Source organism: Mobula hypostoma, chromosome 19 (genome assembly GCF_963921235.1).
Source record: "Mobula hypostoma chromosome 19, sMobHyp1.1, whole genome shotgun sequence".
NCBI classification, from domain to species: Eukaryota; Metazoa; Chordata; class Chondrichthyes; order Myliobatiformes; family Myliobatidae; genus Mobula; species Mobula hypostoma.
This window is the reverse complement of record NC_086115.1, coordinates 12,285,118-12,304,133: the sequence shown is the minus strand read 5'-3', so window position 1 is coordinate 12,304,133 and position 19,016 is coordinate 12,285,118. Positions and strand designations below refer to the sequence as shown.

The window sequence follows — 19,016 nt, the reverse complement described above, 5'->3', positions numbered from 1 at the left end:
ATGTGTTGTCAGAAGTTGGATAAACCTGGGTTGTTTTCCCTGGAGTGCTGGAGGCTGAGGAGAGTTCTGATAGAGGTTTATAAGATTTTGAGGGGCATCGATGCCACGTTCCAATGACATACCCGTCAGTAGGTTAATTGGTTAGTGTAAAATTGCCCTGTGATCATGCTGGTGTTGAATAGGTGGGTTGCTGGGTGATGTGGCTCGTTGGGCTGGAAGAGCCTGTTCCATGCTGTATCTCTAAATAACGTAAAGTAAATTTAAAAAAAATTTAGATAGCTGGTATTTTTTCCTGAGGTTGAAATGTCTAGTACTGGAGGACATACATTTAAGCTGAGATGATAACTTTAAGAACTTGACACAACTTTTTTTTATACACAGTGGTGGGTGCCTGAAATGTACGGCCAGAATTGATGCTGGAGGCCAATATGATAGAGGTGTTCAAGAGGCTGTTAGATAGGCATGTGGATGTGGAGCAAATGGAGGGATATGGATATTGTGCAGGCAGAAAGGATTAGCTTAGGTAGCCATATAATTAAGAGTTTAATTAGTTCAGCAAAATAGTGCGGACAGAAAGACCTGTTGTTATACTGTTTCATTCCCCAACTTCTGCTCAGAGAACAGTGAGCTGAACCTTTCATTCAAAGTTCAAAGTAAATTTACTATCAAAGTACATACAACCCTGAGATCCCTTTTCTTGTTGATGTACTCAATAAATCTATTGAATAATAAGCATAACGGAGTCGATGAAAGACCGTCCAACTACAACGTTCAACCAGAGCGCAGAAGACAACAAACTACGCAAGTACAAAAATAAATAATAAATAAATAATACATATTGAGAACATAAGATGAAGAGTCATTGAAAGTGAGTTCATCTGTTGTAGGAACATCTGAATGATAGGGCAAGTGAAGTTAGGTCAAGGTATCCCCTCTGGTTCAAGAGCCTGATGGTTGAGGGGTAATAACTGTTCTTGAACCTGGTGGTGTGGGTCCTGAGACACTTGTATCTTCTTCATGATGGTAGCAGCGAGAAGAGAGCAAGGCCTGGATGTTCTTGATGATGGATGCTGCTTTCCAGTGACAGCGTTTCACGTAGATGTGCTCAATGGTTGGGAGTTCTTTACCTGCGATGGACAGGGCCCGTATCCACTACTTTTTGTAGGATTTTCCATTCAAGGGCATTGGTGTTTCCATACCAGGTTGTGAGGTAGCCAGCTAACATACTCTCCACTACACATCAATAGAAGTTTGTCAACGTTTTAGATGTCTGCTGAATCTCTGAAAACTTCAGGGGAAGCAGAGGTACTGATGTGCTTTCTTCATAATTGCACTTGCGCACTTGGCCCAGGAGAGGTCCTCTCAAATAATAAGACCTGGAAATTTTAATTTGCCAACCCATTTCACTGCTGATCTCCTGATGAGGACTGACTCATGGAGCTCTGGTTTTCTTCTCCTGAAGTCTATAATTAGCTCCTTGGTCTTGCTGACATTCAGTAAGAGGTGGTTGTTGTTATGACAGCACTCAGCCAGATTTCAGTCTCCCTCCTATATGCTAATTCATCACCACCTTTGATTCAACTATGACAGTAAACTTGAATATGGGATCGGAGCTGTGCTTCGCCACACAGTGTCCTGCTCTACTCACTTTATACTTATGACTAAGCACACAGCCTTGTGGTGTACCTGTGCTGATGGAGATTGTGGAGATGTTGTTGCCAATCTGAACTGACTGGGATCGGCAAGTGAGGAAATCCAGGATCAACTGCGCAAGGATGTATTGAGGTCAAGGTTTAGAAGCTTATTGATTCATTTTGAGGGGATGATGGTATTGACTGCTGAGCTATAGTTGATAAAGACTTTGCTGTCCAGATGTTCCAGGGTTGAGTGAAGAGCCAGTGAGATGGTATCTGCTGTGGACCTGTTGCTCCAGTAGACAAATTGGAGCTTCTCAGGTATCCCTTCATTAACGTAGTGCTTTTCACCTTTCCATGTGGTTATGGCATTAGCAACAATGAATACTGAAATGAGCCAGGGTTTTATAAACAAACATAAACATTTATTAAACTCTGCTCAACAACAGCGAAAAGTATTCAGACAACTAACTTAACAGGAAGTTAACTGCTATACGGCAACTCTGGAACAGTTCTTAAAAGGGTAAAATCGAAAACAGTTCTTAAAGTGGTAAATTCAAACACAGTCTTAAAATGGTAAATTCGAAAGTCCAAGTGATTTACACAGTCAATAAGGAGAGACTTCTCTGGAAGCGGATTTCTTCGAAGACGTGACGTTACTGCTGGTTCTCTAAAGGATTCACGACGAAGGAAACGAAACGGCTTAAAGGAACTACCTTTTTCTGGCGAGTGAACACTGCACAAACTTCCCTGCTCTTGCAGGAGTTATCTCAGATACAGGTCACCACTTCTGAGCGAATCCTCAATAAGGTCGATTCTTCATTAAACCGCCGAAAGACTCCAACTTTATTCCGATCCTCCAGGTTCCCATCCTTCAGTAAGGTCTTCACTCTCCAATACTACTGTAAAGGTAAATCAAAGATACACCAACAAAGCTGGCAGCAATTGGTGAAACTGCCGGCGCAATGATTTTACCTTAGATTCAAGATTCAAAAGATTTAAAAAAAACTTTATTGTCATTCTAACCATACATCAGCTCTGCAGGGCAGAATGAGACAGCGTTTCTCAGGGGAGAAATAGAATAGAATTGTAGAATTCTATTGTAGAATTCTTTCTACAATAGAAAGTAGAACTCTAAAACAAAATTGCATCATGAGACGAATACGCAGCATAATGGAGTAACTGACGAACTAAACTGAAAACTAACTGAAAACCAGCTGCATCACAACAGGGGTTCTCCTTTTATACCTGATGTGAACATCTCATCACGTGACCTCACACTGGTGGGAAAATTACATCACTCCACCATCACAAGACAATTACATCATGGTCATAAGACAGTCACAGGATGCCCATGAGGTATGTAACAATGTTCAAAATGATTCGTGAAATTCTTGAAGGTTGTTCCTGCCACTGCTGCTGCCAAACACCTGTCTCTAATCTGCCAGACTTCCTGATTTTACTGTATTAAAGGCTCTATGTAAATACAGATTATTTTTATTATCACCTGATGACACATGAAGATTATGCAGCCTAATTAGTCCACGCTGATGTTTATTCTGCTAGTCTGTGGTGCACTTGATCCCTGTGCCTGGCCAGTTTATTCCTCTTTGCTCTTACTGAAATAAACTTGTCTGGCACATCATTAAGATGAGATGTGATAGTTTAAAGAAGACGTGCAGCAAATCATAAAGAGAAGAGATTCTGCAGATGCTGGAAATCCAGAGTAACACACACAATGCTGGAGGAACTCAGCAGGTCAGGCAGCAACTGTGGCAGAAGTTCTTAACCCTTTTTCTGCCATGGACATAAGTCGAGGGATAGAGTTTAAGAGTCACGAGGTAATGATGCAACTCTATAAAACTCTGATTAGGCTGCACTTGGAGTACTGTGTCCAGTTCTGGTCGCCTCACTATAGGAAGGATGTGAACGCATTGGAAAGGGGACAGAGGAGATTGACCAGGATGCTGCCAGGTTTAGAGAGTATGGATTATGATCAGAGGTTAAGGGAGCTAGGGCTTTACTCTTTGGAGAGAAGGAGGATGAGAAGCGATGTGATAGAGGTATGCAAGATATTAAGAGGAACAGATAGAGTGGACAGCCAGCGCCTCTTCCCCAGGGCACCACTGTTCAATACAAGAGGACATGGCTTTAAGGTAAGGGGTGGGAAGTTCAAGAGGGATATTAGAGGAAGGTTTTCTACTCAGAGAGTGGTTGGTGCGTGGAATGCACTGCCTGAGTCAGTGGTGGAGGCAGATACACTAGTGAAATTTAAGAGACTACTAGACAGGAATCTGGAGGAAATTAAGGTGGGGGGTTATATGGGAGGCAGGGTTTGAGGGTCGGCACAACATTGTGGGCCGAAGGGTCTGTACTGTGCTGTACTATTCTATGTTCTATGACTTCTACTAATGGGTCCGTGAACCCCGGCTTGGGAACCCCTTGATCTATGGAGAGGAATAACCAGTTTATTCCTCTCTTGTCTGACCTACTGAGTTCCTCCAGCATTTTGCATGCGTTACTATGCAAGACAAGTGTTTTTTTTCTACACAGAGTGATTGGAGCCTAAGTCGTGCTGCCAGGGAAGACAATAGAAACGGATCCAACAGCAGTGTTTAAGAGGCATTTGGATAGGCACATGAAGAGACGGGGAAGCGAGAGATGTGAAATAAGTGCAGGCAGATGAGATGAGTTTAGATTTCAAGGTTGATGTAGACATGGTGGTCCAAAAACGTCCACACAGTGAATAACATTACAAAGATATTTTAAAATTATTCTTCATATTTTCTTGTACTAGATGCTGCCCTTAAGTGCATAAAACATGGGTGCGTAATTAACCCATTGAGTCTGCTGCACCATTCAGTCATAGCTGATCTATTTTCCCCCTCAACCCCATTCCCCTGGATTCTCCCTGTAACCTTTGATGCCTTTACTAATCAAGAACTAATCAACCTCTGCTTTAAATATACCCAATAAATTGGCCTCCACAGGCTTCTGTGGCAGTGAATTCCACAGATTCACCATTGTCTGAAGAAATTCCTCCTCCTCCTCTATTCCAAAAGGACATCCTTCTGTTGTGAGGCTGTGCCCTCTGGTCCTAGACTCTCCCACTATTGGAAACACCCTTATCACATCCACTCTATTTAGGCCTTTCAATGTTCAGTAGATTTCAGTGAGACGTCATAGAAATGTACAGCACAGAAACATGCTCTTTGACCCAACTAGTGTGTTCTGAACCATTTAATCTGCCTACTCCCATCGACCTGCACTGGGACCATTGCCCTCTGTACCCCGACCATCATGTACCTTTCTAAACTTCTTTTATTCTTCTGAACTCCGTCAGTGCAGGCCCAGAGCCATCAAACATTCTTCATACATTAACTCTTTCATACCCAGGTTGATTCTTGGAAATCTCTGGACTCTGCAATGCCAGCATGTTCTTCCTTGGATACAGGGCCCAAAACTGCCTGCAATACTCCAAATATGGTCTGTCCAGTTTCTTGTACAGCCCCATCAAATGCTCCTCATCGGAGCTACCTCCCTGTTGTCTCAATGTCTTCCCTATGTTTGGTGCTCAAACTGACCTCGATAATAAGCACCAATCTGTTCCTTCATGCTTGTACCACTGGGCTCAGTCTCGTCCCAGGTCCTGAAATCACATCTGGTCTAACAGTCTTATTCATACAAAGCTGTTGAGCTATTTAAAAGAAAAAATGAACACGCTCAAAACACATCTGGAAGCAAAATGTCGATTCTGAAGAACAGTACCTAAAAACTGAAACATTTACATTCTGCGGCTAATTGATCTGCTATATATCTTTCTTTAGTGTAAGCTTTCTTTCCAATATTCCTTTTATCCCTCTGTAATGAGAGATAACAAACTGAGTTCTCTTCTCTCAGACTTCATGGCAGTGCTTCCCGAAGAGTGCAAGATGTTATGGCTCGGATTAACTTCCAAGCTAACTTGTGGAAGTACTTCAGCTTCCAGTCTGATATCTTGGTGACATGTGAAAGCAAAGAATGGAGAAGTTAGTTATTCAGGAAACAGTAAGGATCAATGTGAGAAAACAAAACATTTGATATGCAATTATTAGTATAATGCTTTGCTTTATTCCTTGTTCTATCAGGTGACCGCACCAGTCAAAGTAAATTTATTATCAAAGTGCATGTTACCATACACCTTGCAGACGTTTACAGGAAAGTAAAGAAAAACAGTAGAATTTATGAAAAACTATACATAGAATACTTAGAAATAACCAACTTACGGAAGAAGACAAATAAAACATAATACTGAAACGATCGGATGTAAAGTCTGCAAAAGCGAGGCTGTAGGTTGTGGAAAGAGGTCATTGTTGAGGTGAGTGGCATTGTCCATGTTGGTTCAGCAGCCTGCTGGTTGTAGGGTAAAACTGTTCCTGAACTTGGTGGTGTGGAATCTAAGGCTCCTCTACCCATAACTGTAGCTACTATCCTAATGATAGTTGCTACAATTGTCTCTACCAGCTGGTATTATTAAGTCAGATAGGCAATTAATTATATAGCTAAAGCCTTCATTAAAAATCAAAATAACACTCCTGTGCTGTACTGATAGTGCCTTTAGTTTATTGGGTTTTAAATTTAAACTTTGGAGGGCTGTAATGGAATGTGCTCTGAAATTAGACCTAATTCCTGCAGAAAGTGCTCCCTGGACCTTTCACAAATTTAATCCCAGTGAAAGGATTATTTTATTGTCACTAACAAGTTCATTTAATTTCTTTACTGGCAGGTTCCTAACAGTCAAGTTGCAGTGACCTTGTATCATCTCCTGGATGCATTCAGTGTGCTGGAGGCCAGACTGAGTGAGGGACAGGAGCTCGGACACTCTTCTCGTGTTCATCCCAACTTGTCAGATCTAAGGCAAAAGATGGATAAGTTCATAAAGGCTATTGGAGTCCCAAAGCAGCAGGTAATAGAGTGATGTGATATGTTATTGATAAAACTTGGGAGAGGAAGACACTTAAATCTTTAGCTTTATTTGTCACGTACATCGAAACACAGTGAAGTGAGTTATTTGATTCAGTGACCCCCCACGTTCCGAGAATGTGCTGGGAGGGGGCGCCCACATGCTTCTCTGGCACCAACACTGCATTCCCATAACTTCCTGACTTGTACGTCTTTGGAATGTGGGAGGAAACTGGAACACCCAGAGGAAACCCACATGGCCACACTGGAAACTTTGAAACTCCTTACAGATTGTGGCAGGAATTGAACCCTGATTGCTGGTGTTGTGCACTTCTGTGCCATTCTGAACCTTGACCCACAGTACAGATGTTGCAGGTAGGTAGGGGCTAGGACCTTGGCAGTCAGAAGCCTGAAGCACGATTTTCCTCCGTGGCCCCAACAGGTCTCACCTGAGGCCCCTAGCCTAGGTAAATATACAGGTGTGGACTGTGGATGATGAGCCAACTTTAGTTCTATTTGACTTGGGTTTTACACTATCTGGAGCACTAAATAGTAACCAATGTGTGTTTCTGATGTTTACTGCAGTTACAGTCTGCCTGGATAGACTTCAAGAACAAAGCATTTTCTAAAGGCAACACTGGAAATCCTCAGGAGTGAGAAAACATTTCTTTTCAATGTCTTTCTGAGCCTGTTTCATCCCGTGTGCATTAAAATATACAATGAGTACGTGCAAGACAGGAATTCTTTCCTGTGCAGTATGCTCCAACCACGTGCACATAAACCATAAAACCATATAACCATATAACAATTACAGCATGGAAACGGGCCATCTCGGCCCTTCTAGACTGTGCTGAACTAAAGTTGATGCTCTTCTGGATGTTCCAAACGCTGACGCTTTTCCTGCACCCACCTAATACCCACACTTTCCCGAATGACTTAATGACTAGTAACGAAGGTCGGTAACCGAAGTGATTTCATTCTATTCCAGGCTCCTTGTGCCTCATGATATGCCCTTGTTATTTATTCTGACTCAAATCAGTACTGGCGGGGACATTCTGTGGGGTGGGCATAGAATATAGTTACCACTACAGCACAGAAACGGGCCCTTTGGCCCAACTAGTCTGTGCTGGCCTGGGTTTCTGACTAGTCTAGGGGTTCCAACCTTTATTATGCCATGGACCAATATCATTAAGCAAAGGGGTCCATGGGCTGTAGGTTGGGACTCTTGTCCCACCTACTGTACCTACACCCAGATCATAACCCACCTGTAATTCAAAACAGGTTTGAACGGAGTCTGAGTTTTTTTTTATTTTGGAAATTAAGCCTTCAGTTATTCATTGTGAAATATTTGGACTGTTGTTTACCTATCGCTGAGTGGTGTTTGGTTTGAGTGTTGGGAATTGTTCCATCTTGATTTGTTCTGTTGCAGTCTGTTGCAGGCATGTCGGAATGTGAAGACCCAACTATGCTTGGTTTATCAGCACTATTTCCTGGTAAAACCAGCAGGAGGCTCTCAGCATTTGACTATCGACTTGCAGACCAAAATGCAAAAAATTGTCCAGTACGTATTACTATTAGGCAGAAGAATAAATAGAATGGATTTGCCTTGTGTAGTTCCTCCTGAACCAGTCTGGCCATTTTCCTCTAACCTCTCTCACTAACAAGGTGTTTTTGCCCACAGAATTGCTTTTCACTGGATATTTGTGTTTTTTGCACCATTCTCCATAAGCTCTGGAGACCATGCGGGAAAATCCCAGGAGATCAGCAGCTTTTGAGATAATCAAACCACCTTGCCTGACACCAACAATTGTTCCGTGGCCAAAGTCATTTGGATCACATTCCTTCCCTGTTCTGTTGCTTGGTTTGAACAACAGCTGAACCTCCTGACGATGTCTGCATTGAGTTGCTGACACATGGTTGGTTGTTAGATATTTGCATTAACAAAGTGTACAGGTGTACCTAATAAAATGGCCACTGAGTGTCTTTGCCGGACATGATCCCTCAGCTGGTGTACTTCCACTTGTAAAGTAGGTGACTTCAGCCTGACGGTTGAAGTGTTAGTGGAAAAATGGTCTGAACTATTAATCCAGTCACTTCACGTCACTATTGTATACAGTATGTACTATCAAGTTCGAAATAGTTTTTATTTCATTGAGGATTGCTGATGACAAGATGATGGGTATTGGCTACGGTGTTCAATAAAAGGTTGTAATGTAATCGTCTACAAACGAGAAAATCTGCAGGTGTTGGAAATCCAAGCAGAACACACAAAATGCTGGAGGAACTCAGCAGGTCAGGTAGCATCCATGAGAATGAGAACAGTCATTGTTTCGGGCCAAGACCCTTCCCAATATAATCATCCTGTAGTTATTATATGAAAATCTGCAGAAATTATAAAAGTCGTTCAGAGATGGATACTTTAATGATCCCAAATGAAATTATGGTGTCACAGTAACATTACAAGTGCACACATATATTAGAAGAGAAGTAAGAAAGAATAAAAAATAAGTTACTTCAGTCTAACAGGAGGCTATAGGTTGACTCATTATAGAGCCTGATGACTGAGGGTAAAAACGACCTCGTATGGCGCTCTTTGGAGCAGTGCAGTTGTCTTAGTCTATTACTGAAGGTGCTCCTCTGTTCAGCCAAGGTGGCATGCAGAGGGTGAGAAACGTTGTCCAAAATTGCCAGGATTTTCCGCAGGGTCCTTTGTTCTAGCACAGCCGCCAGAGTGTCCAGTTTGACTCCAATAACAGAGGTAGCCTTTCTAATCAGTTTATTAAGCTTGTTGGCATCACCCGCGTTGATGCCATTGCCCCAGCACACCACTGCATAGAAGGCTGTAGTAGTGACAACAGACTGGTAGAACATGTGAAGGAGAGTGATGCATAGACTAAAGGACCTCAGTCTCCTTAGGAAGTACAGGCGACTCTGGCCCTTCTTGTACGCAGCCTGTGTTGGTGCTGCACTCAAGCCTGTCATCCAGGTGCACCCCCAGGTACTTGTAGGTTCTCACCACATCCACGTCCTCACCATCAATAGTAACAGGGAGCAGTGCAGGCTTAGTCTTCCTAAGGTCCATCACCATCTCCTTTGTCTTACTGATGTTGAGCTGCAGATGATTCAGTTTGCACCATTTAACAAAGTCCTCCAGCAGGGCCCTGTATTCATCCTCCAGCCCTCCCTTTAGATACCCAACTATTGCTGAGTCATCAGAGAATTTTTGCAGATGACATGACTCAGTGTTGTATCTAAAGTTCGAGGTTCACAGGGTAAACAGGAAAAGAGCCAATACAGTCCCCTGTGGGGCCCCAGTGCTGTTTATAGCCATGTCTGACACACAGCTCTGAAGCCACACAGACTGGTCTGCCAGTCAGGTAGTCCATTATCCAGTTACAATGGAAGTGCCAACCTGTATTGAACAGACCTTTTCTCCCAGCAACGAGGTATTGAAGGCACTAGAAAAATCAAAAAGCATGATCCCCAGAGCTGTCCTGCTTATCCAATTGGGAGTAGACTCTGTTCAGCAGGTAGATGAGAGCATCGTCAACTCCAGTGTGCTCCTGGTAGGCAAATGGCAGGGGGTTGGGGGCTGATCTGACCAGGGGTCAGAATGAGCCAGGACCAGCCTCTCTAGGGTCTTCACGATTTGTGTGGTCAGGGCCATTGGACTGTAGTCATTCAAGACTTTTGGTTGGCTGTACTTGGATACTGGGACAATATTGATGTTTTCCACAGTCGGGACCCTTTCTAGGCTGAGACTCAGATTGAAAATGGGCTGGAGAACTCCCCACAACTGCTCAGCACACTCAGTCAGGACCTTGGGGTTCACACCATCCAGCCCCAATGCTTTGCCGCATCTGAGTTTCCCCCAGAACCCTTCTTACCTGCTCAGTAGTGAGGGTGAGCCCATGGTGACTGGGGAGTTGGAGGGAGGTGACGATTGGGATGATAGTAGTTGGAATGTGGAGGTGTGGATGGTAGGTGCAGAGAAAGGAAAGGATATTGACAGTGATAGTACCCTGTGCTGAACAGGAGGGGAGAGGCATCAGTGCTGAGGGAACATTGGGTGGCTCGGCACCTGGACTGGTGTGTTGAGGGATGACAATACAGGATTAGTTAATATAAAAACATAACTGTGGTTGGTATTAGGATTATTGGAGTTGGTTTATTATTGTCTCATGTACTGAGGTACAATGACAAACTTGTCTTGTGTATTGTTTTACAGATCAATTCATTACACAGTGCATGGAGGTAATACTCGGGGAAACATTAACAAAGCAGAATAAAGTGTGTAGAGAATGTGCAGTGTAGGTAAACTGACATGCAAGATCATAATGGGGTTGATGGTGAAGTCAAGAATCCATCTTATTCTACAGGAGGTCCATTCAAAGTCTTAAAACAGCAGATGAGAAGCTTTCTTGAAGCTGGTGGTGTGTATGTTGAGGCTTTTGTATCTTCTGCCCGATGGGAAGGAAGAGAAGAGAGAAAAGTCTGGGATGGGTGGGGATTTTGATTACATTGGCTGTTTTACCGAGGCAGCGAGAAGTAAAGATAGGGTCCATGGAGGGCTGGCTGGTTTCTGTGATGTGCTGAACTCTGTCTGGTTTCCTGCAGTCACAGGCAGAACAGCTGCTGTGCCAAGCTGTGATGCATCCAGGTAGGCTGCTTTCTGCGGTGCGTTGATTCAACCTCTGAAACAAAAGCTGACTCTGCTGGAAATGCTTTTCAGGTTCATCCTCTTCTTGTTATGTTCTTCACAGATGGAACTGACGAGCTGACCGCTTGCAGCAATCAGCTTACAGATCAGTGGCCAATTAGAAACCAAAATGGGTCACATTTTGGGACTCTCTGTAAATCAGCGAAATGGAATACATGTAGATACAAAGAGACACTGTTCTGAGTCACATTTTTAATGTTACAATGGTTTTTCTCTGTTCCCTGTAGGGAGAAACTGATAGACTGGAAGGATTTCCTCTTGGTAAAGAGCAAGAGGAATACCACCGTGATCTCATATCCTTGTTGGCTATTAAAGATGATTTCTTAAAAATCAAAGTTCTACAGATGCTGGAAGTCTGGAATAAACATGCTCAAGACACTCAGCATGTCAGGTAGCACTCTGTAGAGAAAGAGTTAATGTTTCATGGCAAGGAAGCTTCTTAAGATTATGCCTCTTTGCAAATTTAGAGAAAAGTAATCTTTTGCACAAAAGGCATTTATGCCAATTTCAATAATGTTAATGTATGATTTGCCCAACTTGTTCTCTGTATGTCGTACTTATTTAGAGGCATGGAGGCATCTTAGCTGGAGCTATTTGAAAGGGAGAATAAATCTAAGGATCAAGCTCCTGGTCATAATTTGAGGCTTCCTGTTATAAATGACTAGCAAAGACACAAAGGGGCTTCTTTCAATACCTCCACCATCCAGGCCATGCTCTGTTCTCATCGGGAAGGAAGTACAAGAGCCTTGGGTTCTACACCACCAGGTTCAGGAACAGTTACTACCCTTCAACCATCAGGGTGCTGAACCGGAGTGGAAAACTTCAGTCACCTCAACTCTGAATTGATGCCACAACCTACAGACTTACTTTCAAGGACTTCACAACTCAGCTTTTTAAAAAATTTGCACAATTTGTCGTCTTTTGCACATTGGTTGAATATTTTTTTATAGGCACTGTTAATGATTACTTAAGTGGCCTGTTAAAACGGGCATAGTTTAACTACCAGACCAAAGGGCTGAGGCTGTAATCCAGGCTGGCATTCCATCGCGCCATTTCCAGAGATGCTGTCTTTCAAACAAGTCATCAGTTAGAGGTCCCGTCTTTCCCCTTGGGTGGGTACAAATGATCACAAGGCATTATGGAAAAAAATGCATGGAGGTTCTTCCTACTGAACTGGTTTCTTGACCCTGTCCTTCAAGCAGTGTCACGAAGGCGTTTGATGATTATGGTTTTATCATGTTTTGTGGGAGCTTGTAGAAAATGGAATAGTACAGGCTCTTCCGCCATAATTCTGTGCTGAAGGTCAATCCAACCATTCCATCCGACATAGCCCTCCACTTCTCTTTGATCCACATAGAGTCCCTTAAACGTCCATTATGTACCTGCTTCTGCCACCGACCCTGGCAGTGTGTTCCATGCACACACCGCTCTGTGTTTAAATAAATAACTAAAAATGAATCCTCCTTCTAACGTTCCTCCTATACTTTCCTCCAATCACCTTAAAATGATGCCCAACTGTTAGCCATTTCTGCCCCTGCAAAAAGGTCTCTGCCTGTCCTCTTGATCTATGCCTCTTATCATCTTGTCACTTCTCATTCTTCTTGTCTCGAAAGAGAAAAGCCCTCAGGTCGCTCAGTTTACCCTCATAAGACATGCTCTTGAATCCAGAGAGCATCCTGGTAAATCTCCTCTGCACCCTCTCTAAAGCTTCCACATCATTCCTATAATGTGGTGACTAGAACGGAACACAATACTCCCAAGTGTGATCTAACCAGAGTTTGGTTGTTACTGTTTTATCACATGTTTTGTGGGAGCTTGTTGTACAAATTTTAATTGTTTATCCTACAACTTGTGACTAATCTTGAAAATCACTTCACTGGCTGGAAAGTGGTTTGGACTGTTGTTTAACTGTGAAAGTTGCTACAAATTATTCTCTCATACTGAGTTACATTGAATTTAGTTGTAGCTCCAGAACATTAAAGCAGAAACAGAAAGATTGCCTTCAATGTTATCACTTGATGATTGGTAATCTTTTAATCCTATGTTCTGTAAATGCTGTGCATTTGGTTGACCTTGACTTTGACTATACCTATCTGCAAGACTTCCCAGGACTGATCCATTTCATTTACGTGGACAGGACAATGGGCCAAATGATTGCACCTTCCTTAAATACTTCAGAGAAGTCCACAGAGCTGGGGAAAGGACCACTGGCTACATTCATTAAAAGCAAGGTACAGTAAAACTGCGATCATCTGCCATCCTCATGACTATGGTGCTGGAATGGCAGATTTTCCGGACTATTGGATATTACTCCTATTTCCCAAAAGGCTTTTAAATTGTAAGACCATAAGACACAGGAGCAGAATTAGGACATTTGGCCCATCGAGTCTGCTCTGCTTTTCCATCATGGCTGATTTATTATCCCTCTGAACTCCATTCTTCTGCCTTCTCTCCATAATCTTTGACATCCTTGCTAATCAAGAAACTATCATAAGACCATAAGACAAAGGAGCAGAAGTTGGCCATTCGGCCCATCGAGTCTGCTGTGCCATTTTATCATGAGCTAATCCATTCTCCCATTTAGTCCCACTCCCCCGCCTTCTCACCATAACCTTTGATGCCCTGGCTACTCAGATACCTATCAATCTCTGTCTTAAATACGCCCAATGACTTGGCCTCCACGGCCGCCCGTGGCAACATTCCATAGATTCACCACCCTCTAACTAAAAAAATTTCTTCGCATCTCTGTTCTGAATGGGCGCCCTTCAATCCTTAAATCATGCCCTCTCGTACTAAACTCCCCCACCATGGGAAACAAATTTGCCACATCCACTCTGTCCATGCCTTTCAACATTTGAAATGTTTCTATGAGGTCCCCCCTCATTCTTCTAAACTCCAAGGAGTACAGTCCAAGAGCGGTCAAACGTTCCTCATATGTTAACCCTGTCATTCCCGGAATCATTCCAGTGAATCTTCTCTGAACCCTCTCCAACATCAGCACATCCTTTCTTAAATAAGGAGTCCAAAACTGCACACAGTACTCCAAGTGAGGTCTTACCAGTGCCTTATAGAGCTTTAACATCACATCTCTGCTCCTATACTCTATTCTTGCATCTCAGAACTTTGAATTCTCTCCCCATTTAAATAATAGTCTGCCCGTTTATTTCTTCTACCAAGGTGTATAACCATACACTTTCCAACATTGTATTTCATTTGCCACTTCTTTGCCCATTCTTCCAATCTATCCAAGTCTCTCTGCAGACTGTCTATTTCCTCAGCACTACCGGCCCCCCCATCTATCTTCGTATTATCAGCAAACTTACCCACAAAGCCATCTATTCCATAATCCAAATCGTTGATGTACAACGTAAAAAGAAGCAGCCCCAACACGGACCCCTGTAGAACACCACTGGTAACCGGCAGCCAACCAGAATGGGATTCATTTATTCCCACCTTCTGTTTCCTGCCAATCAGCCAACACTCTATCCACGTATGTAACTTTCCCGTACTGTCGACCTCAGTTCTAATTATACCCAATGATTTGGCCTTCACAGCCATCTGTGGTAATGAATTCCACAGATTTACCACCCTCTGGCTAAAAAGTTCCTCCTTATCTCTGTTCTAAAGGGACATTCTTCTGTTCTGAGGCTGTCCCCTGTGTTCCCAGACTCCCTCACTATAGGAAATCTCCTCTTCGTATCCACTACGTAGGCCCTTCAAAACTGCCCGCAATACTCCGTGTGGTCTTACCAATGCCTTATAAAGCCTCAGCATCACATCCTTGCTTTTACATTCTAGTCCTCTCTAAATGCATACTATCATTGCAAAAGCCTTCCTCAACACCAGCTCAACCTGCAATTTCACCACTGGGGAATCCTGCACAACGCTCACAAGTCCTTTTGCCTCCTATTTCTGACTTTTCTCCCATTTAGAAAATGGTCTACGTCTTTATTCTTTCTACCAAAAGTGTATGACCATATACTTCCCTATATTGTATTCCAATTGCCCCTTCTTTGCCCATTCTCCTAATCTAAGTCCTTCTCCAGACTCCCTACTTCCACACCACTACCTGTCACTCCACCTATCGTTGTATCGTCCGCTACCTTGGCCACCAGGCTCTGAGTGATTATGGGATCTTTTCCCTTGACGATGCACTTCCTGTCCTTCATCATTGCTGAGTTTGAATTCCAGAAACCCTTCCCCAAACATTATGTACAGCATCTTCACTACAACAGCTGTGGTATTTCTCAAAGGTACTGTATCTTCTCACAGGCTGTTAGAGGTGGGCAGTAAATGTTGTCCCTACCAAGCGAAAATGAAAGTCTCTTTTGAAGTAATGATCTGGTCGATCTTGAATCCATCACTCAAACTTCATTGCTGTGGGGGGAGCGGGGGGGGGGGGAAGAGAATAAACTCCCAATTTCTAAATACTTCCCTTTCAGTTGAAGCTCCACATAGAACATAGAACAACTACAGCCCAGTGCCACATGATCAACCTCGTTATTCTCCCCCACATCCACGTGCCTATCTAAGAATCTATTAAAGTATCTGCCTCTACCATCACCGCTGGCATTCCATGCACTTAGCACACTGTGTGTGTCTCTTGCCTCTGATATTACCCCCTCCCATACTTCAATCACCTCAAACTTACATCCTCTCTTATTAGCAATTCTCACTCTGGGGTAAAAGTCCCTGGCTATCCACTCTATCTATGCTTTTGATCATTTTATACACTTGCATTTATTCTTTCAAGAAAGAGTTAGATAGAGCTCTTAAAGATAGCGGAGTCAAGGGATATGGGGAGAAGGCAGGAATGGGGTACTGATTGTGGATGATCAGCCATGATCACAGTGAATGGCTGTGCTAGCTCGAAGGGCTGAATGGCCTACTCCTGCACCTATTGTCTATTGCATCAAACCACCTCTCATCGTCACTCCAACGACAAAAGCTCTAGCTCGCTTAACCATTCTTCAGAAGATGTGCTTTCTAATCCAGGCAGCCTTCTGGTAAATCTCTGCTGTACTCTCTCTGAAGCTTCCACATCATTCCTATAATGAGGCAACCAAAACTGAACACAATACTCCAGGTGTGGCCTCCAGAGGACCATAAGACATGAGAGCAGATTTAGGCCGTTTGCCCCGTCAAATGTGCCCCACCCTTCCACCATGGCTGATGCATTTCCCTCTCAACCCCTTTCTTCTGCCTTCTTCCTGTGACCTCTCATGCCCTGACTAATCAAGAACTTAATCTGAGGCTGTGCCCTTTGGTCCTAGACTCCCTCACCAAAGGAAACATCTGCTTTATATCCACTCTGTCCGGGTCTTTCACTATTCAATCGGTTTCAATGAGATTTCCCCCCCTCATTTTTCTAAATTCCAGTGAGTACGGGCCCAGAGCCATCAATCACTGCTCATACGTTAACCCTTTCATTCCTGGAATCATTGTCATGAACCTCCTCTAAGTACATCCTTCCCTAAATAAGGGACCCAGAACTGCTCTCAATACTCGTGAGGCCTCATCAATGCCTTAAAAGCCTCAGATTTACATCCTTGCTTTTATATTCTACTCCTCTTAAAATGAATTGCGTTTGTTTTCCTCACCACCAACTCAATCTGCAATTAATCTTCAGGGAATCCTGCATGAGAACCCCCCAAGTCCCTTTAGATTCTGGATTTTTACATTTTCTCCCCATTTAGAAAATAGACTGTGGCTTTTGCGCTCCCAGCGCTGTATCCCATGAGCCTCCTCTTTGCCTGTTCACCTAATATGTCCAAGTCCTTCTGCAGTTTCTCTGCTTCCACAACACTACCTGTCCCTCCACCTACCTTGGTATCATCCACAAAACTGGCCACAAAGCCATCAATTTCTTCACCCAGTCGTTGACATACAACATAAAAAGAATCAGTCCCAACACAGACACCTGTGGAACAGAACTAATCACCAGTAGCTAATCAGAAAAAGCTCCCTTTATTCTCACTCTTTGCCTCCTGCCAATCAGCCAATGCTCTGTCCATGCTGGTATCTTTCCTGTAATACACTGGGCTCTTATCTTGTTAAACAGCCTCATGTGTGGCACCTTGTCAAAGGCCTTCTGAAATGCCAAGTACAAAACATCCACTGATTCTCCTTTGTGTGTCCTGCTTGTTATTTCTTCAAAGAACTCCAACAGGTTTGTCAGGCAAGGCTTTAATTTCTGGAAGCTATGCTGACTTTGGCCTACTTTGTCATGTGCCTCCCATTATCCCGAAACCACATCCATAATAATCAACTTCAACATCTTCCCAACCAGTGAGGTCAGACTAACTGCCCTATAGTTTCCTTTCTTCTGCCTCTCTCCCTTCTTGAAGAGTGGAGTGACATTTGCAATTTTCCAGTCCTCCAGAACCATGCCAGAATCTGTTGATTTTTGAAAGATCATTTCTAATGCCTTCATTAATAATGTTGGAGCCTCTTTTAAATATCAGGTCCAGGTCATTTATCTGCCTTCAGAACTTTGTTTTCCAAGCACCGTCTTCCTAGTATTAGCAACTGTAGTCACTTCTGCCTCTTGATACACTGGAACCTCCAGTATGCTGCTTGTGTCTTCTACAGTGAAGACTGATGCAAAATATGTAGTTACTCCACCATTTCCTTGCTCCTGTTATTATCTCTCCATTGTCATTTTCCAGCTGCCCAATATATACTCTGAACTCTCTTTGAGTCTCTATGTATTTAAAAAAAAACTTTTGGTATCATTTTTGATGTTATTGGCTAGCTTACCTTCATATTTCATCTTTTCATCCTTGTGGGGTTTTCTTAGTTGCCTTCTATTGTTATTTTAATTTCCCAATCCTCCAATTTCCACTAATTGTCACTCTATTACATGCCCTCTCTTTTGCTTCTGTGTTAGTCTTGACTTCTCTTGTCAGCCACTGTTGCGTCATCCTGCTTTTAAAATGCTGCTTCTTCAGGATGTCTGGTGTATGGAAAGTTCCTATTTTTAATATACCCCTCTGATCAGTACTATCGTTGCTATTGTATTTATCTAAATGTAATTTGATAAACTTTTTATTTCATTACATAGGCTTATACGACAGTATTTTTCACTGAAGGTTTTCTAATCTTGCTAGGTGTGGTCTTTGGTTGGTATGGGCCTGAGATACTTACAGAAGGGGTATACCACTCTGACATTCCGTGACGGAGATTACTACTGCTGTTACTTCCTCTGGTTTGAGAATAATGATGTAAGTATGTTGTATTTTAAGTAGGTGTTCAAAGGAATAATTGATATAGACTCAATTTATATAGCCAGGGCTGTACAAGATATAGCTCAGGTTACACTGGAAGCGAGGGAAGAGATTGTTGAGCCTTTGGTAATGATCCTGGGAAACTTGGCTATATGGATTAGGAATTGTCTTGCCTACACAAGGCAGAGGGTGGTAGTTCATAGTATACTGTATTCTGTACACCTCAATAATGAAAAAGGTCTAATCAGACAATCATGTGGCAGCAACTCAATGCATAAAAGCATGCAGACGTGGTCAGGAGGTTCATTTGTTGTTCAGACCAAACGTCAGAATGGGGAAGGAGTGTGATCTAAGAAACTTTGACTGTGGAATGATTGTTAGTGCCAGATGGGTGGTTTGAGTATCTCAGAAACCGCTGATCTGGGATTTTCACACACAACAGTCTTTACTGTTTAGAGAGAATGGTGTGAAAAACAAAAAAAAATCCAGTGAGTG

At 42.9% G+C, this 19,016-nt stretch overlaps 1 protein-coding gene across 2 annotated transcripts in view; it reads left to right on the top strand.

Moving 5' to 3' along the window:
• Nucleotides 1-19,016, top strand: part of hps1 (HPS1 biogenesis of lysosomal organelles complex 3 subunit 1) — an 83,994-nt gene that overhangs the window by 46,546 nt on the left and 18,432 nt on the right. For both annotated transcript variants that reach the window (XM_063071361.1, XM_063071360.1), the window contains exons 10-15: nucleotides 6,400-6,579; nucleotides 7,161-7,228; nucleotides 8,005-8,136; nucleotides 11,523-11,588; nucleotides 13,385-13,526; nucleotides 18,405-18,518. In XM_063071361.1, coding sequence (XP_062927431.1) covers nucleotides 6,400-6,579; nucleotides 7,161-7,228; nucleotides 8,005-8,136; nucleotides 11,523-11,588; nucleotides 13,385-13,526; nucleotides 18,405-18,518 — 702 coding nt within the window. The remainder of the gene's footprint in view (nucleotides 1-6,399; nucleotides 6,580-7,160; nucleotides 7,229-8,004; nucleotides 8,137-11,522; nucleotides 11,589-13,384; nucleotides 13,527-18,404; nucleotides 18,519-19,016) is intronic.